This window comes from Scyliorhinus torazame, chromosome 25 (assembly GCF_047496885.1).
Source record: "Scyliorhinus torazame isolate Kashiwa2021f chromosome 25, sScyTor2.1, whole genome shotgun sequence".
Lineage (NCBI taxonomy): Eukaryota > Metazoa > Chordata > Chondrichthyes > Carcharhiniformes > Scyliorhinidae > Scyliorhinus > Scyliorhinus torazame.
The window spans coordinates 30,469,276-30,494,542 of NC_092731.1; the positions used below are offsets into that span (position 1 = coordinate 30,469,276).

The 25,267-nt window shown below is 44.7% G+C and overlaps 1 protein-coding gene across 10 annotated transcripts in view; it reads left to right on the top strand.

Annotated features, from left to right (window-relative positions):
* The window catches only part of LOC140402452 (ryanodine receptor 1-like), a 497,733-nt gene that overhangs the window by 411,398 nt on the left and 61,068 nt on the right, over positions 1–25,267 (top strand). For 9 of the 10 annotated variants that reach the window (XM_072490241.1, XM_072490242.1, XM_072490245.1 and 6 more), the window contains 5 exons: positions 2,202–2,282; positions 10,957–11,045; positions 11,560–11,688; positions 11,970–12,074; positions 24,586–24,667. In XM_072490241.1, coding sequence (XP_072346342.1) covers positions 2,202–2,282; positions 10,957–11,045; positions 11,560–11,688; positions 11,970–12,074; positions 24,586–24,667 — 486 coding nt within the window. Of the gene's footprint in view, positions 1–2,201; positions 2,283–10,956; positions 11,046–11,559; positions 11,689–11,969; positions 12,075–14,328; positions 14,359–19,211; positions 19,242–24,585; positions 24,668–25,267 lie in introns of all 10 variants that reach the window. The other variant, XM_072490240.1, reaches the window with a different exon arrangement.

Genomic DNA, 25,267 nt, shown 5'->3' on the forward strand with positions numbered 1-25,267 from the left:
TGCAAGGTTCCCCAGCTCCTAGCGATCTGAATCCTCAGGTTTCGGAAGTTTCTTTCCACTTTCCTTAGCGGCAAGCCTTCTATCTCTCTACTCTGGTCCCCTGGATGTATCACAAATAATTCACTCTTCCCCATGTTTAGCCTATACCCCGTGAATTCCTCGAACCCCCTCAAAATTTGCATAACCTCTATCATCCCCCCCGCTGGGTCTGACACGTATAACAATAGGTCATCCGCGTATAACGAGACTCGGTGTTCTTCTCCCCCTCTAATCACCCCTCTCCATTTCCTGGAGTCTCTCAACGCCATGGCCAGAGGTTCAATTGCCAACGCGAACAACAATGGAGACAGCGGGCATCCCTGTCTTGTTCCCCTATATAGTCGGAAATACTCCGATCTATGTCGACCTGTAACTACGCTTGCCGTTGGAGCCCCATAAAGAAGTCTAACCCAGCTAATAAACCCGTTCCCAAACCCAAACCTCCTTAACACTTCCCATAAATACTCCCACTCCACCCTATCAAATGCCTTCTCTGCGTCCATTGTCGCCACTATCTCTGCCTCCCCCTCCACTGGGGGCATCATTATCACCCCTAATATGGACACGTGGTTTTTAAAACAAAACAATGTTTATTCCATGAACTCAAATTAACCTATTAAATAAACATTGGATCTCTTAACACCCCTTATTTCAAAGATAACCCCGAAAATAATACAACACTAAATAATTCCTCAAAATGTTCCTTCAAACATCCAAAAGGCTTCAAACCTTCAAAACAGTAACACACCAGGTCACAGAATATATATATTTTCTGTTGGATGGCAGAGATATATCAGCATGGTTGACTTCAGCTCCAGCACCTTGCTTTTCTTCCTGCAGCTCTCTGGACACACACAGACACATCCAAGCTGCTTTCTCCAACTGAAACCAAAAGCAGAAGTGAGCTCAGCTCCTCCCAACCTCTGACATCACTTCAGTAATACTTATCATCTCCATTCCTTAAAGGTACATTGCTTCAACATCCATTTCTTAAAGGTACTGTCACATCACACCTGCTTGAGGTCCCTGAGCTAAGATTGGTTTGCACTGATGCCAGCCCCACCATTGACAACATTCAACAAAATAAAGAGGACAATTACTCGCCTCTGAATATGGATCTGGGATGACCATAAATATTCCTCTCGACTCCACTTTGCACTCACCACTACATCCGGCCTCGAGATTCCCTCACCACCCCCCCCCCCCCCCCTCTCCTTCTGGGCCCTGACCTCTGGGCTCACCATCCACTGTCCTTCACCCTCCGTTCCAAAATCCAGACTGTCCAGCCTGTTATCACTCATCCCAACCCAAAACTTTGTATCTCCCTTTCCCTCCACCCTACCCCCATCTCCTGCTTCAATATCCCTTCCCCACTTTCTCCCTGACCCTCCCAACAATTATGAAACTCCCCCTCTCCCGCTGCTTGAAATTCTCCCTCAGCCTCTAAAGCTATAATGCCCCCGTTTGTCCCCCGCCTTACCTCTTGGGTCTCCTTGTGAGCTGTTCTCACACGATTGAGGTCCAAGACCAAACAACCAAGAAACCTTGAACGCTCACCGACATGTGAACATTCTACGCGGGGGTAGTGGCCCGGGTCTCTCCGCCGGCTCAAAATTAGTGTGCTGGCCCATGAAGCCATTGTGGCAGCTCCATTTAAACTTGCAATTTTTGGTGGTGTGGCCCAAGGTGGACTGGCGTGGAGGAATCCCCCACTCAACTGGAATCTCTGTGACTCCTCTGCTGAAGTTACGATGGACAAGCAGGAAAACCCCAGGGCAAGTTCTGCACCTCTTCACGTCTGTTGTTCTGTGTGACGTTTTCTCTTTCTCTGATCCCTGTCTGACACTAGGAGCAAGGTAATACTAAAGAGTTACTTGCATTCCAATTGCTTCTCCTACCAGCTGCAAAGGTAACTGTCTAAAGAGAGAGTGTGGGTTGGACAAAATGGTGCCCAACTCTTTTGATAATTCTGTGGGTAGGTTAGTTTTTTTTTTTAGTTTCACTTCAACAATGTAGTCACTACATACATTTCTATGGTTTGATATTGAAGCAGTTATAACAACTCTGCACAATCAGTACTAACAATATCCTGCGTAAAAGAAATGATAATTTCTTATGTGCCATGTTTCTGCTGCAGGATAATAATTTGCCTTTCTGTGTAGGTGAGAAGGTGATGTCGGACGATGAATTTACACAAGATCTTTTCAGATTCCTCCAGTTGCTCTGTGAAGGACACAATAATGGTATGTAATATTTGTGTTTCCACATTCTAAACACCTCCATTCTTTTAGAAAATACTTTTGTATACAAAAAGCTACACATTTCTACCTCGGGTATAATTTCCATTACAATTCTCTTCCCGCCCCAAATGGTGCACCAAGATAAAGCTTTGTCTGTTCCCAAAGCTAGTAATTCCGAGGACAGGCCGCTAGTCTGTCGCCAGGCGTTTATAGTCGGAGGGGGAGCCATTCCACGTGAAGCATGTCTGACCGGGAGTCTCACCCGCTATTCCTGTCTGGGTCACTATCTGCACGCTTATAGAAACCATAGAATTTACAGTGCAGAAGGAGGCCATTCGGCCCACCGAGTCTGCACGGCTCTTGGAAAGAGCACCCTGTAGAAGCCCGCACCTCCACCCTATCCCCAGTAACCCCAACTAACCCCACCTTTATGGACACTAAGGGCAATTTATCATGGCCAATCCACCTAACCGTTCACCCCGTGCCTGCGTGGGTTTCCTCCAGGTGCTCTAGTTTCCTCCCACAGTCCAAAGATGTGCAGGTTAGGTGGATTGGCCATGACAAATTGCCCTTTAGTGTCCAAAAAGGTTAGGTGGGGTTACGGGGTAGGGTGGAGGTGTGGGCTTAAGTAGGGTGCTCTTTCCAAGGGCCGGGGCAGTCTTGATGGGCCGAGTGGCCTCCTTCTGCACTGTGAATTCCATGATTCTATATCGCCAACCATTGGCGGCGTGTTTGGAAGGATTTTGCAGGTTGACGCACTCGCCCTGTTTGACCGCATCACCAATGCACCTTCCTTGGCCGTCAAATCCTGGGCAGGATCCGAACCCAGAGTTTCTGGCTGAGAGGCAGGGGCGCTAACCCGCTGCCCCACAAACCACCTCCTCACATGTAAACAAGTGTTTAATTATTTAAAGGTTGAATTTCATGGGGAAATGTTCTCTTGTTTGTAGTAAGTTTGAAACATGGCACTTTTCAAGGTATACCACATTTTGCACGGAGTTGACAGTTCTGGATCAGGCGTGATACAAAATAAGAAATTAGTTGCTGGTGATCAGACTGATGACTGACTTGAGTTGTAGTCGTCAGGGGAAACTGGAGTTGAGCAAAGTCTGAATCAGGCTGGGAGTTTTAACTATCTGCAGAGCATTGGAAGACCTAGCAGGTTTCCGACACAAGAGTCTCTGGAAGATCCAATTCCCGGCTGGGTCACTGTCTATGCGGAGTCTGCACCTTCTCCCCGTGTCTGCGTGGATTTCCTCCGGGTGCTCCAGTTTCCTCCCACAGTCCAAAGATGTGCGGGTTAGGTGGACTGGACATGCTAAATTGCCCTTAGTGTTCAAAAAATGTTAAGTGGAGGTTACGGGGATAGGGTAGATACGTGGGTTTCAGGAGGGTGCTTTTTGTAAGGTCGGGTGCAGACTCGATGGGCCGAATGGCCTCCTTCTGCACTGTAAATTCTATGATTCTATGACGTTAACTACCTTGGGTCATTTACCTCTGGCCGGTTAACGGAAAAGAGAAAGCTGGCTGGCAAAGTGGATGGTTTACAGCTCACCGACTTGGCGCACAAGGAAGTCATGGGGGGATTATATGGCAGGGTCAGGAATGCGGATGAACCTGGTGCCGCAGCAGCCCAGACTTTCTTTGTGGTGCTCGGCCCTGCACAGCTTTCCTGCTCCTTTGGCACCACAAGAATAAGTATTGAACTTCATTTCTAGGGCGTATGCTCCTTCGTCAAAATGTTTTACTGAATGAGGTGCCCGCACAAGTCTGCACCCACTCGGTCAGTATGCTATTCCATTGGGTTCCTGTGTACAGCATATAACCCCAGTTAGCATCTTCAATGAGGCTCTTGCCTCACTCACTTAGAAGCCTGAGCTCCTCACCGTGAAGTGAAACCTGGTGCCAGGTAAGAATTGAAACCAAATAGAATTGCTTGATTTAAATCCTGTTTCTGCCCTCCGTTGTGACGAGGTTCGGGTGGGGGAGTGGGCCTGGGTGGGGTGCTCTTTCAGAGGGTCGGTGCAGACCCGATGGGCCAAATGGCCGCCTCCTGCACTGGAGGTATCTATGATTCTATGTGCTCGTCCTGCCAATACCAATTCTTTTGTTGTCTAATTGCCATTTGAACACCATTCTCGTGCTGTACCATACAGTTCTAGATTATGCATTCCTACAGACACCCATTATGTTGTGTGGCAGCACCACAGATGTTGCTCAATGCTGGCCATCCATGAAGCACTGTGGGCCATCAGGTTTGTATTCAACTGCAGAACCTCATGTTCTGGCATTACCCTCATTTTACCATCTAACGAGGGGACAACCCCTATTTCAATAAGAGTGCAGCGGAGCATGTCAGGAACAGCACCAGGCATACCTAAAAATGAGATGATAACCTGGCAAAGCTTTAGCAAAGGGCTGCATGCTTGCCACTTGGCAGAAGCAGCATACTATAGGCCGATCTACTCTCGCCCATAACCAGCAGATCAAATAATTGCCATTGCAGTCCTCTTATAACCAGTTATGAAGGGTGATGGATGATTAAACAATTAATGGGAAGGCGAAGCGGCTTCACAAACATCCCCATCCTCAATGATGACGGGGCCAGCACGTGAAGCGTAAAAGACGAGGCAAATCACAGCCACCTCCGGAGGCTTCCGCAATCATACACGCCATCCTTGAGCCATTCAGTTTACTAATTATTATCCAGAAATGGCTGGAGCATACAGGATTGAGCACAGGCTATGGGCTCCCGCAACACTCCCACTGTCGTACTGAAGTCTTGTACTGAAACGATCGACGCCCCTCGCCAACCTGTTCCAGTAGAGCTGAATGCTGGCACCTGTCAGTCAAAGTGGAAAATTGACCAGATATGTCCTGTCCATAAAAGCAGGACAAATCCAAACCGGCCAGTTACTGCCTCGTCAGCCTTCTCTCAAACATTATTAAAATGATGGAACATGTCATCAGTAGTGTTCTCTCAGAGCATTCACCAATATCCTGGCCACCACCAGTCATTTTGGGTTTCTCGAAGGCCGCTCAATCCCAGATCTCATGATGGCCTCCATTCAAACATGGACAGAAGCTGCCTAGATGTCAAGGACAGTCACGTTTACCCTCCTTCCAGAGTTCCTGAAAGAAGGTGAGAGTGGCTATCCTTGACATCAAAGCAGTACTCGATTGAGTGTGACATCAAGGAGCCCTGATAAGATTGAAGTCAGTGGGAACCGGGTAGACTTTCCACTGATTGGAGTCACACCTAGCACGAAAGAAGATGGTTGTAGTTGTTGGAGGCCAATCATCTCAGCCCCAGGACATTACTGCCAGCCATTGTCCGAGGTCCAGCCATCTTCCGTTGCTTCATCAATGACCTCCCCTCCATCATAAGGTCAGAAGTGGGGGTGGTCGCAGATGAGCTTTCAGCACCATTTCAACTCTTCAGATAATGAAGCAGTTCCCTTCGCTTGCCTGCAAGTAGCAAGACCTGGACACCATCCAGGCTTCAGCTGATAAGTGACAAATAACATTCATACCACACAAGTGTTAGGCAACGCCCATCTCATACAAGAGAATATAGAACCACCTCCCCTTGACTTTCAAAGATAGTACCATTGCAAGGGTGGCATGATAGTGCAGTGGTTAGCACTGCTGCCTCACGGCGCCGAGGACCTGGGTTTGATCCCGGGTCACTGTCCGTGTGGAGTTTGCACATTCTCCCCCTGTCTATGTGGGTTTCACCCCCACAACCCAAAGATGTGCAGGGTAGGTGGATTGGCCATGTTAAATTGCCCCTTAATTGGGAAATGAAGAATTGGGTAATTAAATTTTTTTAAAATATATATAGATTATTATTGCTGAATCCCCCAGCACCAACATCCTCGGGTCACTATTAACCATAAGTTGAACTGGACCAGCCATATAAATACTGTGCCTACAAGAGCAAGGTGGAGGCTGGGAATTCTCAGGAAAGGAACTAGCCTCCTGAGTCCCCAGAGGCCTGTCCATCTGCAATGTACAAATCAGGAGTGCGATGGAGTGCTCCTCATTGACTGGATGAGTGCAACTCCAAAAACACTTGACAGAAGCTTGACAAAACCACCCCTTAATTCAAGACCTTCAACATTGACTGCCTGCATCAACGATGCACAGTGACAGCAGTGTGTACCATCTACAAAATGCACTGTAGCAACTAGCTAAGGCTCCTTCGGCAGTACCTCCCAAAACCATTGCAGTTCCTACTTTGTTTGCCAGTGGAATGTAGCAATCAGAAATGGCTGCTAAACTACAGGAGAGAGACAAAATTAAACGGAAGATCACCCCCGCCTGGCTCAAATTAAGCATAACTACCATAATGAAGATGATGATGTGGAGATGCCGGCGTTGGACTGGGGTGAGCACAGTAAGAAGTCTTACAACACCAGGTTAAAGTCCAACCGGTTTGTTTCTAATCACTAGCTTTCGGAGCGCTGCTCCTTCCTCAGGTGAATGAAGAGGTATAGAACATAGAACGATACAGCGCAGTACAGGCCCTTCGGCCCACGATGTTGCACCAGGTAGGGCATTCCACGGCCTCGTATGTTCCAGAAACATATAGTCAAAGATGCAAGACAATGCTTTGAATGTGAGCATTTGCAGGTAATTAAGTCTTTACAGATCCAGAGAGAGGGGTAACCCCCAAGGTTAAAAAGGTGTGAATTGTCTCAAGCCAGGACAGTTGGTAGGATCTCTGGGTCACTGTGCGTGTGAATTTTGCACATTCTCCCCGTTTCGCCTCCACAACCAGGCTAGGTGGGCTGGCCACGCTAAATTGCCCCTTCATTGGAAAAAATGAATTGGGTACTCTAAATTTATTTTTAAAAAACAATTTTTTTAAAAAATAATTCCTTGACTTAACCTATCAGGGCAAAGCGGTGGAGTCAAAGTTATTGGAGTTGAAGATGCAGCTGTATTCTAGACTGAGAGTTGGAATACTAAAATGATATACTCGGTAATCAGCATGGTATATTTCACCCTTGACATTTGCTACGCCACTGTGCAGGATCCCGGAGTTATTCTCTGTGTGGCATGTAAATGTCCTGCTCCATAACATGGGTTCCCAAGGGACTGCTTGTATTCCCAGCAATGTCCACTGCATCTGGGGGTGCTGCTAGAAATTGTATTTGCCGGCAGCTCTTGGAGGTGGGACTTCCTCTACGGTGGAGGTGCAAATCCTGTCTCGAGCCAACCAAACGGTTGTGGACAAACTAGCAATGCGGAGGCAGGCTCTTCCCTGCTGTAACCTGGGGTCGGGGGCCACAGCCCTGCATAAAATTCAACCCCCCCCCCCCACCCAATTGTTTTTATAGTTTCCTACGTAGCATACAGGTAGAAAATATTTTGCTTTGGAATTCATATTCAAATCATAGGCATTTGAGAAAGTGTTTTCCGAGCATTTGATTAATTCAGGGGGAAAAAATCTGGTCTAAGTGTTCCTTCTCATTAAATAAAAATTAGTTTCCCAAAGAGAAAATGCTGGAAAATCCTGGCAGGTCTGGCAGCATTTGTAGGGAGAGAAAAGAGTGAACGTTTTGAGTCCAGGTGACTCTTTGTCAAAGCTCTAAAACAGAGAAAGTGGGAATTATTTATACTGTAGGGTCAGAATGAAAGATGAGTCATAGCCACAGAAACCCAGGGAAACCGGGTGCTTATAGCCACAGAAACCATGGGGAAGGAGTGTTAATGGCAGTCCCCAGAGAGGACAAAAGGTGTGAAAGGCCAGATTCAGATTCCAGCATCTGCAGTAATTTACTTTTAGAACATAGAACATAGAACATAGAACAATACAGTGCAGTACAGGCCCTTCGGCCCACGATGTTGCACCGAAACAAAAGCCATCTAACCTACACTATGCCATTATCATCCATATGTTTCTCCAATAAACTTTTAAATGCCCTCATTTTAAATTTAAAAATTAGTTTCAACGATACTGGAAACAAAAGTGAAGTAGTGAAAAGTTTAATCCAAAATAAGTGCGAAGATGATGGAAAATCATTGAAGTCATATTTTTAGCTAATTCAACAACCTTTTAAAATTTCACCAAATATTCAATGCATTGTGGAGCTTTATCATAGAATCACTACAGTACAGAAGGAGGCCATTCGGCCCATCGAGTCTGTGTCAACCTCTGAAAGGAGGTTTCACCTGAGGAAGGAGCAGTGCTCCGAAAGCTAGTGATTAGAAACAAACCGGTTGGACTTTAACCTGGTGTTGTAAGACTTCTTGCTGTGCTCACCCCAGTCCAATGCCGGCATCTCCACATCATCACAACCTCTGAAAGAGCACCCTACCAAGGCCCACTCCCCTATCCCCATAACCCCACCTAATTTTGGACACTAAAGGGCAATTTAGCACAGCCAGTCTACCGACATGCACATCTTTGGACTGGGGGGGGAAACCAGAGTACCCGGATGAAACCCTCGCAGACACGAGGAGAACATGAAAACTCCACACAGACAGTCACCCAAGGCCGGAATCGAACCTGGGTCCTTGGTACTGAGATGCAGCGGTGCTAACCACTGGGCCACCATGTGCCTATTAAACTATGTCTAATTATTGAACAGATTATATCAATGCAAGGTTACTAAAATCCCAGCAACAGTAAACTGTGGACAATAATAGCTTCATTGAAAATCTGGAGGCAGTTTCGTCAACACTTCAGGTTGGGGGCAAGGTCAAGAGAAATGCCGAATCGGGGGAACCACAGATTTGAGCCAGGGAGGTGGGATGGAGGAGGGGGTGCCGTGGGCCGCTAATCACGTTCACATGTTCTGGTTCTGTCCCAAGCTAGGGGAGTACTGGAAGCAGGCTTTTAGGGTAATTTCCAAGGTGGTGGGCGTGAAACTGGACCCAGGTCCCCGCGAGGCCATATTCGTGTGTCGGACCAGCCAGGGTTGGAAACGGGTGCGGAGGCAGATATCGTAGCCTTTGCCTCGTTGATCGCCCAAAGGTGGCTCCTGCTGGGATGGAGAGCAGCCTCTCCGCCCTGCCGCGGGGCGGGGGGGGGGGGGGGGGAGACACCTGTTGGAATACTTGACCCTTGAGAAGGATAAGTTCGAACTGAGGGGAAGCTCGGAGGGGTTCTACAAGTCACGGGCACTATTTATTGTGCACTTTCAAGAACTGGATAACATCGAACATTGGGGGGGGGGGGGGGGCTGTGTATATTAAGGATCGCTATGGGTAATCTCTGATTCCTTTTTGTCATTTGTTTATGTAAACGTTCGGGCTGATGTTTGGTGGGAGGATGGGATCGCTGTTATTGATATGGGGATTGACCTATCTGTTGCTGTTTATTGTTGGTGGGTGTAAATTCGGGAGAAAATGTGAAAAAGGAGGAGAATAAACATTTTTTTTTAAACGGTAAACTGTGGATGTTTGAAAAGCACTGATCTAAACTTGGAGTGAATTTTCCGCCCATCGCTTTATTACAGGAGCTCTTGTTTTAGCGTGTAAACGTGAAATCCACCACATCCTCCATTGTTACCAAACCTGCCTTAAGTAAGCACTTGCCTGCAGCGGTGCTGTGCTAATCAGCATGTCAAGGCCTCCGTTCTATGAACTCAGTCCATGTCTCTTTTTCATCTTAAAAGAATTGCTAATTTTTCCTTCAAACCTACAGCCACCAGAACTCATTCCCAATTAGTGGATTTCTTATTTTTTTACATTTTATCACCGTGTCCTAACAATGTACAAAGCACTCGATAGCCAATGAAGTATATTTGAAATGGAGTCACCGTTGTGATGTTGTGATAAAGAACAGGAATGATAAATAAATCCAGTTGCAATTGTATTCATGTCCCAATGCTCATCCAACTTTATTCAGTTAGCTTCTTTGCTCCCTAAATTTTAACATTCAATTAAAAATACAATTAATTCTGAAGCAACTAATGCTCGTAGGTCACTTTATTTACTATTTGCCCATGTTTATAACAACATTCATGAGGGATATATATGATTAAGAATGCAGTTTACAATTTTATTCTTTTTTGTTATTTCGTATCCATGAGCAGAATGTTATTCCCCACCTGCCCACTCACCTGGGTGACACGGTAGCACAGTGGTTAACACTGTTGCTTCATAGCACCAGGGACCCAGGTTTGATTCCCGCTTGGGTCACTGTCAGCACGTTCTCCCCGTGTTTGGGTGGGTTTCATCCCGGGGCTCCAGTTTCCTCCCACAAGTCCTGAAAGACGTGCTGTTAGGTAAATTTGGACATTCTGAATTCTCCCTCTGTGTACCCGAACAGGCGCCGGAATGTGGTGACTAGGGGATTTTCACAGTACCTTAATTGCTGTGTTGGTAAGCCTACTTGTGACAATAAAGATTATTATTATTAAGGCCCTCAAGTGAGCTTCAAATGGCAGTGGGAGTTAGCGAGTCAGCGGCTGCCCGTTAAGCGCCAGCTCTCGGGATGGCGAGCACTGATCGCTCACTGTGCTTAAAATCCTACCCCATATTGTACGACCTGTGACGACAATGTAAAGATTTTCGGTGCATTGACTAGAAAGGGGTGAAAATTGCTTTCTGTGCACTTGAGGTCCGTACAAAACTCATAGCTTCTTACATTTGTGAGGATGCTAAAGAAATGTTACTCTTAAGGCAGGGCTGCACTAACACTGAATATGCATTTTAATTTCAGATTTTCAAAATTACCTTAGAACTCAAACAGGTAACACAACGACCATCAACATCATTATTTCCACCGTCGACTACCTGCTTCGCCTACAGGTACGAACATCTTTTGCTTTTTGAAGCTCGGGGTGCTTGTATTTGGCTGAAGATTATAATGAGAAAATGCGTAACAATCCAGTCTCAGTCCGTTAAATGTAGCATATACCCTATTTGGTGCCATGTGCATAGCTACACATAGGCCGGAATTCTCTGACCATTGGGATTCCCTGTTCCTGCTGGCAGTGCACCCCTGTCCGCGGGTTTCCCGGTGTTGTGGGGTGGCTTCAATGGGAAATCCCATTGACAAGCAGCAGGAGGAGAGAAGCCCATGGCCAGCAAATAGCGCGGTGCCGAGAAACATGCAGCTGGGAGGCCGGAGAGTCCAGCCCATAATTGCAACAAATAAACTCAAAAGGGAAACCGTTTACATGGATTTTATCTTGAATCTATAGAAAAGAGATCGGTAGATGTATTTTTCCATTCTCAGGAAAGTCTGCCACCCATTCATAAAGAAGGGAGAATAGTTTAGATTTGTGAAATGATGTTTCCCTATTGTCTCTGTCTGGCCTAGGAATCTGTCAGTGATTTCTATTGGTACTACTCTGGGAAAGATGTTGTTGATGAACCTGGGAAAAGGAACTTCTCCAAGGCCATGGCAGTGGCTAAACAAGTGTTTAACAGTCTGACTGAATATATTCAGGTAATAAAGTGTCAACCATCATTAAAATCTCGATCCAATATTAAACGTAATCTCTGCTCCAGTAAAGTCACATTTTCTCCCTTTCAATCTCAGCATGCCTTTTGTGTGTTGTTTCTAACTGTCCATCAATGACCCTATGTTCTTATTTTAAAATACTTCAAGTGAATAAGTTCTTATCAATTGGTTATTAACATTGCCAAAATACCATGGGAGGCCAAGGACTCCATTAGAGTGTCAATTGGACTTGATGCGAGTTACGTTTATATCAAACTCTGTTATAGGGTCCATGTACTGGTAACCAGCAGAGCCTCGCTCATAGCAGATTGTGGGATGCAGTTGTTGGTTTTCTTCATATCTTCGCACACATGATGATGAAGCTCGCACAGGTACGTGGGTTATTCCAATTACAAATCATTTTGTTCGCCCTTTTAGAACCATGTATCTGAATGTCATTCTGTTTTTCTGTAATGTCCAGGATGGAGTGGCGCAGTGTAGTAGAACAGTCTGTTCACAGTTAAACTGCAGCCCCAGATAGTCGAGTTGAAAGTTTCTTCTGGAATGTTGTTTAGGCTCCCAGCTCAAATCACTCTCAGCAATATTCTCTGACCTGAATTGGGTGTTGCTGATTTCTTTCTTAATTCCAGTTTGTAACCAAAATAAATGCACACATTGGCATGCTAATTTGAAGAAACCATTTCAATGCCGTTTTGGTCATGTTAGCGCTCCACCTGTTTGTCGAGGTTATCTTGCCTGGATATGGTCCTCCAAAGTGTTATCAAAAATGTTCTTGTGTTTATTTTACTAATTAGCTACTTCGGCCTACATAAAAGGAATGGCTTCAATCCTCTGAAATTGGCACTGGAAAGAGTCCTGTGCATAGTCAGTGGCTGTTTTTCATTCTCCCCATGTCTGCGTGGGTCCGTCTCCCACCCGCCCCCCCCCCCCCCCCAACACACACAACCCAAAGTTGTGCAGGGTAGGGGGATTGGCCACGCTAAATTGCCCCTTAATTAAAAAGAAAATGGCTGTTTATGCCTATAGATATCTAACCCTGCTAGCTTAACTCTATTGGTGGTGTGTGCTGCTTCTGACAGCGAACTCTAATGAGTCTGCTGAATGAATGCGAAACTATATTATGACATTACTGTAAAGATTAAACGTCACCATTTCCACAGTAAGACATTGCGGCATTCACCAATAGTGAGGAAATAATGTATTTATAAATCTGGGTTCAATCTGTTGAGCCTTGTGGATATTGATTTAAGATTCAGTTACCGAAATGTTGTTTTGCTTTACACTCCATTTACGAGTGTAAGTTAAGAACAACGTTATATCGCGTTACTGGTGCAACCAGTTATCCCTCCCGAAAAACGGCAATGTCACCAATGTGTTCATCTAATGAGTAGTTAGGCAAAACTGCAATGTCCTTGATGCGCGATCAATTAAACTCAAAGACGAGGTTGTATCATAACTGAAGGCTTTAATAGACTAGATCTGTTCCCCAGCAGCTTCGGTACAGAATGAGGCCTGCTGGGACTGCACCTGATCTTATACCCTGCCTGTCAGGGCGGAGCCACATACCAAACAGCCAATGGTAAGCCGCTAGGCTTACCCAATGGTCTACAGCCTCTCGGGTACTGCAATACCTGATACTACCACAGTCCTGTCTTGAAGTCAGCTGCAAAAACAAGCTTTTGGAGCCATTTCTCAGTTAATGTGTTGGGCGATTTTAAATGCTGTTGATCCCAGCTGCAAAGTGCACGGCTGGCCAGTGAGGGTGTGGAAGAACGAGATGGAATGATTTTTAAAAAAGAGAAATAACCTGACAGGAAGTGTAGGACTACACATAGCTTTATATTCAGTAAGATGTACATTATTAATAAGTAATACAGTAATTAAGGTACCTGAAATATCAATATTTTTACTGTAGTAGGTTATTCTTGAGCCTTGAAAGGCGTGAAGTAAAAAAATTATAAGACCAGACAAGAAGTATAGAATTTTCTGGAATGCCAGAGTTACTATAACAGCAAGTAGATTTCCCACAATGTTGTCTTACCGACTGCCCATCAATAAGGATTTAATATTTTATAGCGTTTTTGTCGGTCACTGGTTTCACAGAACCAAGATTGTAACACAGCATTTTTTTTTTTAAGTATAAGGGCTGGATTCTTCCGCCCCGCCCGCCCCAAGATCGGCAAGGACGGGAAGCGGACCATGTAAAGGTCCATTGACCTCCGGCGGGAATTTCCGGTCGCTGGGCGAGAGCGGCCGGAGAACCCCGCCCTAAATGTTTGTTTTACCAGAATCCATACATTCTTTTAATCAACTTAAATTAGAATTTCTGAGGGGAAATGTGCCCCGAGTAGCTATATGGAATGCCATCATTGCTTGTCATAGAATATCCAGGGAAATATTGCGGCAGTGATGTTGGCAGAGGTACCTCTGGGAAATAACTGTGTTCCTCGAACTTCTCTACACCAAAAAAAATTGCAGTCCACTTGAAGGATTTGTTTCTGTATAAGTAGTGTGTTTGGATATAAGATTATGTATTTTTAAAAGAAAAAATGTGGGGAAGAAGAATGAATTCAAAACATTTCCCGCAAAGTGTCTAAATATCATTTTTATTCTGATGAATAACAGATGCCTGATAATCGAAGATCCCGAAATAGCGTAAGAATTTTGTGTACCACTGCTACCATCTCATGCAAATTGTTTGCCATAAACGCTGTCATTATAATTTTTCATTTGGGCACGTAACTCCGTTGTTTCCTTTTATTACCTGTTTCAGTGGTACATCAGACTTAACTTTCGCTTTCTATCTATCAAAATGTTCGAGTCACCCTAGCAGTTTATATAAAATGGATTTAGGTGTCCTCGATACCCAATCGAAAGACACAGCGGAGGGAAGGTACACATGACAAGCATCCATTTCAAGAACTGGGACTTTATTCTCAGCAATGTACTTTTTTAACCAAGTCTTTTTTATTTAACCGGTGTGAAAAACTGCTCAGTCCAGTTTTCTTGCTGCACCACCGCTCTCCTTCCCTGTAAACTGTGGGAAATGACAGAAGTAACTGTCTCTGGAGTCACATATAGGCCAGACCTGGTAAGGACGGCAGACTTCCTTCCCTAAAGGACATGAGTAAACCAGATGGATTTTTACAACAATCGACAATTACATGTCGACTTTTAATTCCAGATTTTTATTGAATTCAAATTTCACCATCTGCAGTGTTGGGATTTGAACCAGGGACCCCAGAGCATTACTCTGGGTCTCTAGTTTACTAGTCCAGTGGCAATACCACTACGCCATCGCCTCCTCACAATTACTATCACCTCAAAGTCAATTATACATTACCATGCATTTCACAGGAACAGATTGTTGGTTGCGAAATAAATAATTTGACCTCTTTTTTTTTTTAATTAGAAGACTTAATTCATGTCTTTGCTTTTAAAATGGTTTCAGTGATGAGTGAAATCTAATTTTTGGTATCGAAACGTCCCCTTAGCAGGTTGCTTTATATAATATGAAATGGATGTAGGAACACGGTGTACTTTCTGTTCTCCGAAAGCTTCATTCACGTGTCTGTAGTAATGAACTATTGCAGTTTATCAGACTATATATGTTGTGTCTAATTCCGCTCACCACCCACCTGCTATACATTCTCTTTATCATCCTCCATCAGGAATGTAAAACAATCTAGGCAACCAATACTGTTGACATTATTCCATGATCACGCAACAGGGGGGGAAGCACTTGTGATGTTGCGATATTTTTTGCATTTCACCACTATTGTTGGAAACAGATTTGAGTAGGAGTCAACCCCGGAACTAAAACTCACAGCCATCTTGTAATGAAGCCAGCACTATTACTTTGAGGCTATCAGGCTGATATGTTAACTACACAATTGCTTTGATCTCTAACACATAAAAGGAATGACTATTTATGTTATTGTGTATCTTCCATTTGCTCCAATGTCTACTTTTGCCTCTGGATAATCCATTGTAAATCCTTGCATTAACCTTTTTAGTGTATCTGTATCATTTCAGAACAAGAAATTATCAGGTTTTTCAGTGTATTGGAAGAATATTAATGACATTTTACCGCATTGTCATAACTTCTTTTGAAATAATTTTTTCAAATATTCTTATTGATTATTAGCTGGGATTATGTCCTGAAAGTAATTGAGATTTATGGTAGAGTTTTAGTCCAAACTGTGATGGCAAATGAACAAACAACTTAGTGTGATGCTTTAAAACTGCAGTGGGTTATGCTTGTCCTGAACCTTTAGTCCTACATTTGTTTGATCCCTAATTGACGTCAAGGTAGCATTTGACCAAGTGTGTCATCAAGGAGCCCTGGCAAAACTGGAGTCGATGGGAATGCGGGGAGGAACTGTCTAGATTGGAGTCGTACCCAACACAAAGGAAGATGGTTATTGGAGTCGTCATCTTAGTTCCCGGACATCACTGCAGGCATTCCTCAGGGCGGCACAGTGGTTAGCACTGCTGCCTCACAGCTCCAGGGTCCCGGCTTCAATTCCCGGCTTGGCTCACTGTCTGCGTGGACTCTGCACGTTCTCCCCGTGCCTGCGTGGGTTTCCTCCAGGGGCTCTGGTTTCCTGCCAAACGTCCTGAAAGATGTGCTTGTTAGGTGAATTGGACATTCTGAATTCTCACTCAGTGTACCTGAACAGGTGCCAGAGGGGATTTTCACAGTAACTTCATTGCAGTGTTAATTTGAGCCTACTTGTGACACTAATAAAAGATTATTATTATTGTGTCCTAAACCCAACCGTCATCAGCTGCTTCATCAATGATCTTCCTTCCATCCTAAGATCAGAAATGGGAATATTTGCTGATGTTCAGCACCATTCGCGACTCCCCGTGCACTGAAACAGTCTATATCTAAATGCAGCGAGACCTAGACAATATCCAGGATTGGGCTGACAAGTAACATTCGTGACACACAAATGGCAGACAGTCACCATCTCCAACAAGAGTGAGTCTAATCTGTGGAATTCCCTGCCCTTTCATAGAATCATAGAATTTACAGTGCAGAAGGAGGCCATTCAGCCCATCACGTCTGCACCGGCTCTTGGAAAGAGCATCCTACTTAAGCCCACACCTCCACCCTATCCCCGTACCCCAGCAACCCCATCTAAACTGAGGGCAATTTAGCACGCCCAATCCACCCAACCTGCACATCTTTGGACTGTGGGAGGAAACCGGAGCACCCGGAGGAAACCCACGCACACACGGGGAGAACGTGCAGACTCCGCACAGACAGCGACCCAAGCGGAAATCGAACCTGGGACGCTGGTGCTGTGAAGCCATAGTGCTAACCACTATGCTACCGTGCTGCCCAGTGAAGCCGTTGAGGCTCAAAGAACAAAGAACAAAGAAATGTACAGCACAGGAACAGGCCCTTCGGCCCTCCAAGCCCGTGCCGACCATACTGCCCGACTAAACTACAATCTTCTACACTTCCTGGGTCCGTATCCTTCTATTCCCATCCTATTCATATATTTGTCAAGATGCCCCTTAAATGTCCCTATCGTCCCTGCCTCCACTACCTCCTCCGGTAGTGAGTTCCAGGCACCCACTACCCTCTGCGTAAAAAACTTGCCTCGTACATCTACTCTAAACTTTGCCCCTCTCACCTTAAACCTATGCCCCCTAGTAATTGACCCCTCTACCCTGGGGAAAAGCCTCTGACTATCCACTCTGTCTATGCCCCTCATAATTTTGTATACGGTGTCCGTATCCTCGTACATCTACTCTAAACATTTTGACTCCATATGGTTCTTCTTCACTCTGTCACATGGAGTCATAAGAGATTTACAGCATGAAAACAGGCCATTCGGCCCAACATGTCCATGCCGCCCAGTTATTACCACTAAGCTAATCCCAATTGTCTGCATTTGGCCCATAACCTTCTCTACCCAGCTTTCCCATATAACTGTCTAAATGCTTTTTAAAAGACAAAATTGTACCCGCCACTACTACTGCCTCTGGCAGCTCGTTCCAGACACTCGCCACCCTCTGTGAAAAAAATTGCCCCTCTGGACCCTTTTGTATCTCTCCCCTCACACCTTAAACCTATGCTTTCTAGTTTTAGGCTCCCCTACCTTTGGGAAAAGATGTTGACTATCCATCTTATTTATGCCCCTCATCATTTTATAGACCTTTATAAGTCTAAGCCTCCTACACACCAGGGAAAAAAGTCCCAGTCTATCCAGCCTCTCCTTATAACTCAGGCCATCAAGTCCCAGGTAGCATCCTAGTAAATCTTTTCTGCACTCTTTCTAGTTTAATAATATCCTTTGTTAATAGGGTGACATTCTCTTTATATTGAGAGTTGGCGATGCCTACGACTCTCTTAAATTCACTTGGGTGAAACGTCAGTCAGAACTTTTCTGCAGCGTTTTGAAGTTCTGTTGAATCTGAAAAACAGTTTGCTGCGTTCTGCAGAGTAGGGTCCCATTGGTGGGCAGCACGGTAGCATTGTGGGTAGCACAATTGCTTCACAGCTCCAGGGTCCCAGGTTCGATTCCCGGCTTGGGTCACTGTCTGTGCGGAGTCTGCACGTTCTCCCCGTGTCTGCGTGGGTTTCCTCCGGGTGCTCCGGTTTCCTCCCACAGTCCAAAGATGTTCAGGTTAGGTGGATTGGCCATGATAAATTGCCCTTAGTGTCCAAAATTGCCCTTAGTGTTGGGTGGGGTTACTGGGTTATGGGGATAGGGTGGAGGTGTGGGCTTGGGTAGGGTGCTCTTTCCAAGAGCCGGTGCAGACTCGATGGGCCGAATGGCCTCCTTCTGCACTGTAAATTCTATGATTCTATGATCCACTATGTAGTGAGACACCCAGAAACTTTTGTGGTCATCCATATTTCTAGGAGAGCTGTGGGAGCTTTGAGCAATGTTTGTTTGTTTGCCATACAAAAAAAATGTTACCACTTACGATGGTACAAAATGGATACCTTTCGTCATTGGAATGAACCTTTGTGACGATATCTCCATTGTACACGGTCACGTTCCTCCTCTCAGTTGACAGATTCCCTCCCCCACCTCCCGCAGCACCATTGCTTCTGGGCAGTGTGTTTAGAGGTTCTCATTTCAGTTGCTTCACCTGACTGAGTGCAGGTAGACTGGATTGAGGGCACACTATCATATCATATGATATCCTGTCATCTTAAAATATAGAAATGGTAGCTCAGGAATAATGAGTAACGAGATTTATATTCAGTATTTCTTTTACAATTTCAAATTGGCCGTCAGTATTGTGCTGGAAGTCATAATAAAACATCGAAACATTTAGGTTACAATATCTGCTTTGAAAATTGTTGGTTTTGCTTTTCTTCACTGTGCAAGCTTTGGAGGAAGTCAGACTGACCTTTATGAAAGGGAATGGGCCATATAATTTCACCATGAACAGCATACAAGAAATATCATTGTATAACCTCGGGTGTGATGCCATTTTAATGCATAATATTTATTATTTGTTATCATGCAAAAAAAAAGGAACATTTTTGGATTAAAACACGACAGGAGGTGAGTTTTAAACACCAGCTACTAAATTACACTGGTTCACCAAAGCCAAATTTCTCGTGATCTCTTTTTTTTTTGAATAGTGAATGTTTAAATTTCATGGTCTACCTTCAGGAGCATTTTAAGTAAAAAAATAAATAAATAAAGCCAATGCCTGAAGATTTATTTATGCCCTAGCAGTTGTTGCTTGAAAAGATGTTCTTTAATATTTGGATGGTATTTGAATGTTTTTCTTTTGTATGTGATCAAGGCAGTGGATTGACGCCCTAATTACAAATACCTCAGATTCACAGGCAAAGAGTTATATTTCCAACCAAACGCCAACTACATGTACGTCTAGTCTGCTTGACTCCAGTAAAGGCATCAATCAAGCACTTCTAGATGCGGTTGACGTACCGTCAACTACATTTCCCTTCTACGCAGCTGTTTTGCTGGTGAAATCTCAATTACAGCTCAACTAAAGTTACCTTGAATTACCAAGCTTAGTCTGGAATGACTCCTGGAACTATTGATGCAATGTTGTGTTAAATTAGTTCATGCTGATTATACGTTTCAGAGAAAATACAGTTGTTGATAAAAATGTTGCTGTCGGACAATCTGTTGCTGAAGATAATATAGCATGGGTGCAGAGGGGAAGGAGCAGGAGACTATGGCTAGGGAGGAATAGTTGTCAGGACTTGAGGATCACTGCTCCCTGAGACACTGCAAGTAATGCCGATCTATCCGTTTTCCGTATCTCAATGAGAAATAGTGTGTACACGAGGCAGTGCTTCACTTCTCACTTGGTCTCCTGCTTGTGTCAGGTCCTCACACCTGGCCTGTAGCTAAAGAGCAGTGTCCAGAATCCAATTGTATTCTGATGATCTGGGTGCTTCCATACAGGCACCCAACTATAGACTTCAGTAGCATCAATTTGTGTGCAGTTCCCTGCTTATTCATAGATTAATTATACCACATGATAGCATACATGGCTCAGCACTTGCATGCAACATTAATGGCACTCCTTTTCCCAATCAATTATCTTTCTAAGTCTCTTTCAACAGAAAAGGTTAATGTTCTTGAATCTACTGGTGAGCGCTGGCAAAAGAATGATGCAAGTAATACTAATTTCCTGGCAAATACTTTGACATACATTTGCTGACAGTATCAAAAATGGCCAGTCCCTCAATTGTCTGGTGGAGAAAATAGAGTGAAAACGTCATTCCTGAAGAAGGCTTGCTTGTATCAGCTGCCTTGTTTATAATTTTAAACTGTTACAATGTGTATAGGTTGAGCATTTAGTTTTATTTGTGTGTATCCAGGGCAGATTTTCCTTTGCCATGTGCTGGGGAATCCTTCAGGGAAAGGAGAGAGACATTTGGTAGTTAAAGACTCCTGGAGCTCCCCGCAATGCACAGTGTCAATTGCAGCTATTTCATGAATTGGGAAGGTTGTTTCTGTTCTACTGCTGGGAATCTGCTAAGTGAACAACTTTGGCACAGGATGGCCATGAAGGACCAGGGGAAGGTTTAGGAGCAAAGTATCTGGCGGGATTCTCCAGTTTCGGCGACAGGAGGCGGTGCAACATTCATTGGCAACGGGATTCTCTGCTCCCGTCGTTGTCAATGGGAATTCCCATTGAAGCCCCCCACCCCCCACCCCACGCCACCAGGAAACCGGCGGGAGGGTGAACGGTCGGAGAATTGCAACCACCATTCCCCCCCCCCCCCCCCACCCATTCTGCCCCAGGACAATTTCTAGCACGTGGAGCCTTCAGGATGCTAATCTCCAGCAGCCAGAAGGCCTGCACTTTTCTCTAATTGTTTCGTCAGCACCTAACCAGTCAGAGCATGGACTTAGGCCTGGCTTCTGAAACCTGCCTGGAGGAACAGAAATAGGCTAGCTGCTGCCTTACAAGCAAGGTGCACTGTGTCAATCCTATAGTGGTTGATATATCAATGTAGGTGATGCACGCTAGGGAGAAAACGTTACCAGCCATACATCTGTCCCTCAATGTGGGCATAGTCCACACTCTTACCTTGTCCCCTCTAATACCTATATAGTAGCGACTATCCCTCTAAAGTATCTTATTAGTTGCAAAGCACTGGAAGCTCTGTGATCATGAAAGGAGCCATATAAGTGCAAGATTAATTTTTTCTTTAAGGGAGACCATACCATGCAGGTTTGTAGTCAGTTCATGAAACTGATTTTTTTCCCTTTCTGCCCAAAGGAGCTGAGGCAATCCACATGTCTTAATGTTGTGCCATTGTAATGTCCCCATATGCTATGTGTACTAATGTGCGCACTTTCTTGTGTACTACTCACGAGCAGTGTCTTCCTGAAAGGATTTTCTTCGAGGTCTCCTGAGTATGTGCGCATGTCATGTTACTTCTGACTGCCCACCTCCTATGTGACACAGACCAAGCAAGTTAGCCTTTGTGCCAGGAATAGCCTGTCTCGAACCAGCTATGGGGGGGGTGACCTGTGTAGGTGTACTTCTGTTATTTTCCCAAATTCACGTGCAGCCAAGGGGCTAGTGGCAACTTTAAGAGGCGCACACCTCTATCTGTGCTTCTCAATGCACGCACGAATCCTATCAACACCAAACAAGGAAATGATACCATTATGGGGCTGCATTCATGATCAGCAATCAGCTCGCTGATTTGCCAACACTCTTCAAATCAGCTTACATTATTGGTGTTGAATGAGGCAAGTAATAAAAGCTTATTGTCACAAGTCAGCTTCAATGCAGTTACTGTGAAAAGCCCCGAGTCGCCACATTCCGGCGCCTGTTCGGGGAGGCCGGCACGGGAATTGAACCCGTGCTGCTGCCTTGTTCTGCATTACAAGCCAGCTGTTTAGCCCACTGTGCTAAATCAGCCCCTGTATGCATCTTCACCTGTAGCTGCGTGGGAAGGATCAATTTTACTGTTAACCCTATCAAGTGAGAATCACAGGCAATATCGCAAGATACCACATGCCTCCCTTTAGCAATAGCAAACCGTTCTTTAGTCATCACTTCTGCACTACCACTTCAAGGGGGCCAGCATAGACTTGACGGGCCGAATCTCGTACTTCTGTGCTGTAACCGTTTTAAACCCAGATCCCCCAATATTTCACAGTCTGGACCAGGACCTCATCATATTTTGTGGATTAAGGAAGTGCTGAGATGATTTGCAGCCTAGCAGCATCCTCCCATGTTCCCTGCCTATCCGTGAGAAACCGACGTCGCATGATGAATATCTGGCCTTGTGCATACTGCTACCTTGATGACGGTGAATTATGTCTTGCAATAGGGCACAAATTTAGCTTGAAAGCCAGTCAAGGTCAAAATCATTGTGGTCAATATAAGCAATTATCATTGCCCCACCCAAAAATATCGCCCCCCTTGTTCACCAACTTCGGAATTTCCCCAGAATCTCTTTTGCCACCCAGCTCACAATCTGCATGAAGTTTTCGCAGAGCGGGTAAGGGTTTTACCTGTCGAGTCTTGCCCATTGTCCATACACTGATGCCTGTTGAAAGCAGCTCCATTCTCCAAAGGAAAGCACAGTATGCATTGTACAGGAAAACATTCTTGAAAGAAGAATAAAGACTGAAGACCACAGTATCTCGTTGGGCACAATAAAATGAATTGTCAAATACTTCACTATTGAATCTTCAATTGGCAAAATGAGCACTTTGAATTCAAAGTAGTTAACCATCACTCTTTCCTGGCTTTAGTTCCGCAAATCTTTCCTTTGGAGTCTTCTAACATTTCCATAATATTACTGTTAGTTCTCTTTAGTTAGTCACCTTGAGCACGTTAATGGGTTTAGTTTAACTTTTCGTAGAAGGCACACATTCCTGACACCTGCAAAACTCCTCAGATAGGCAGTTGGAGCAGTGCAATTCAATTGACGATACTCTTTGTTGCTTATCATGACGCTCATCTTCGAAGCAAACACCAGTTGCAGCAGGATTGACACACCAGGGAGAGTTTGACATTTTCACGCAACCTCCAGAAAACAGCATCCCACAGGTAGTCGACCCATTTTATTTCTTGGCTGATCGTCTGACTGATGGTAAACAGATTGCAATTCCTTCATTTCTTTTTAAATATAAATTTAGAGTACCCAATTCATTTTTTCTAATTAAGGGGCAATTTAGCGTGGCCAATTCACCTAACCCGCACAAACATGGGGAGAGTGTGCTAACTCCACACGGACAGTGACCCAGAGCCGGGATCGAACCTGGGACCTCGGCGCCGTGAGGCTGCAGGGCTAACCCAGTGCGCCACCGTGCTGCCTAGATTGCAATTCCTTCATGACCGTTAATCTGATGGGTCTCTTCAGTGAACTAATCTCTCCTTGCGAAGCACAACTTCATTGGCGCACTGAGAATTATTGAAATGCCTTTGTCGCCTCCTGGCTCAATTATTTCAGCAACTGTTCTGGCCGATCTTCAACCTTGGCTTGTCTGTATTCCTGCTGTCTGTACCCTATCCCTCACCCTGTTGTATCCACCTTCATCCTTGCTTATCATCATTGGCTCCCAGTCCCTAAACCTCAAATTAAAATTCCCATCCCTTGATTCTTCAACCCCGCAAGAATTGTGCAATTTCTTCCAGCTCTACAATTGCCTCTCCCCGTGCTCTTTCTCTGACTTTGCCCATGTCCCCCCATCATCGTACGGTTGGTGGCCATCCTTTCAGCCACCTTGACCTGCTTTCTAAACTCTCTATCTCCCCCTCCGTTTTGAAACTCCCATTTTTCCTCTGGCGTCTCTGAATCCTCAGTCGGTGTGTTTTTTCTTCTCCGTTTAGACGTGTTGATTGCGATAATCGGTGAGTGTCTCCGAGCATTATCATAGTGTATTCAGACGAGCTTCCAGTTGTGAGTTAATGGAATGTTCACCAGTGCACTGAGTGGAATTGTGCATTTCTGTAAGTGTACCGATTTTAAAGGAACAAGAATTAACTCTCGCTTAACACAATCTGTTCACTGATAGAGCGTTAACCCCCATATCACTTCCAAACGTTTTTATTAGTCCGTCTCCAGAATTCTTCCCAGGATCACGAGTCTGAGATGTTGCTCAGGCCTCAGTAACAGTTTTTCATTGTCTGTTTTGTGTGGGCTTTTTTTATTACTTTGAGTGCTTAGTCCATTGAAAGAAATTCCTTAATACCTCCAAATAGTTGAACAGATTCACTCCCAGGAAAATTATTTAATGAAGCTGCCCGTCGTCCCATCCTGTTTTCATTAGTACCATAAAATGTAACTAAATGCTACTTTTTTCCCCCTCATTCAGATGGAATGTTCATAATTTTTCATTCATTTGACCAGATGACATTGAAGTTCTATCTTAATATTGTTACATTTGTTGACAGGATTCCAGCCAGATTGAATTGTTGAAGGAGCTCCTGGATTTGCAGAAAGACATGGTGGTGATGCTGCTTTCATTACTGGAAGGTAAACACTGGGCTGCAATGGGGGAAGGAAACTCGAGCTCTAGCTTAATTCATAGAACATAGAATTTACAGTGCAGTCATGGTTAAAAGCCTGGATTAGTGTGTGAATGTGACTGCTGCAGTAATGTTTTTTAAAATCTAGGTTTAAAAGACAGGTAGACACACTAGTTACAGAATTTGCAATTAAGATGCCATAAAAGTACGATCATAATTCATTCCAGCCATGGATATTGCTTGCCAACGTAGGGCTAATGGAATTTTGTTTATAGAAAAAATGTTCCTTGGGAGTAGTTAATTAGAGACATTATATTTAGCCTTAGTAAGATGGGCGAAACCTAGTTAGAGGGATAGAGATGGTGTGGTTAATGGGAGGAGCCAGGGCTGAAGCAGTCAGGTGTTGAATTTACAGTGCAGAAGGAGGCCATTCAGCCCATCGAGTCTGCACCGACTCTTGTGAAGAGCACCCCACACTTGCACCCTATCCCTGTAAACCAGTAACCCCACCTAACCTTTTTGGACACTAAGGGCAATTTAGCATGGCCAATCCACCTAACCTTCACATCTTTGGACTGTGGGAGGAAGCCGGAGGAAATGCTTTGCA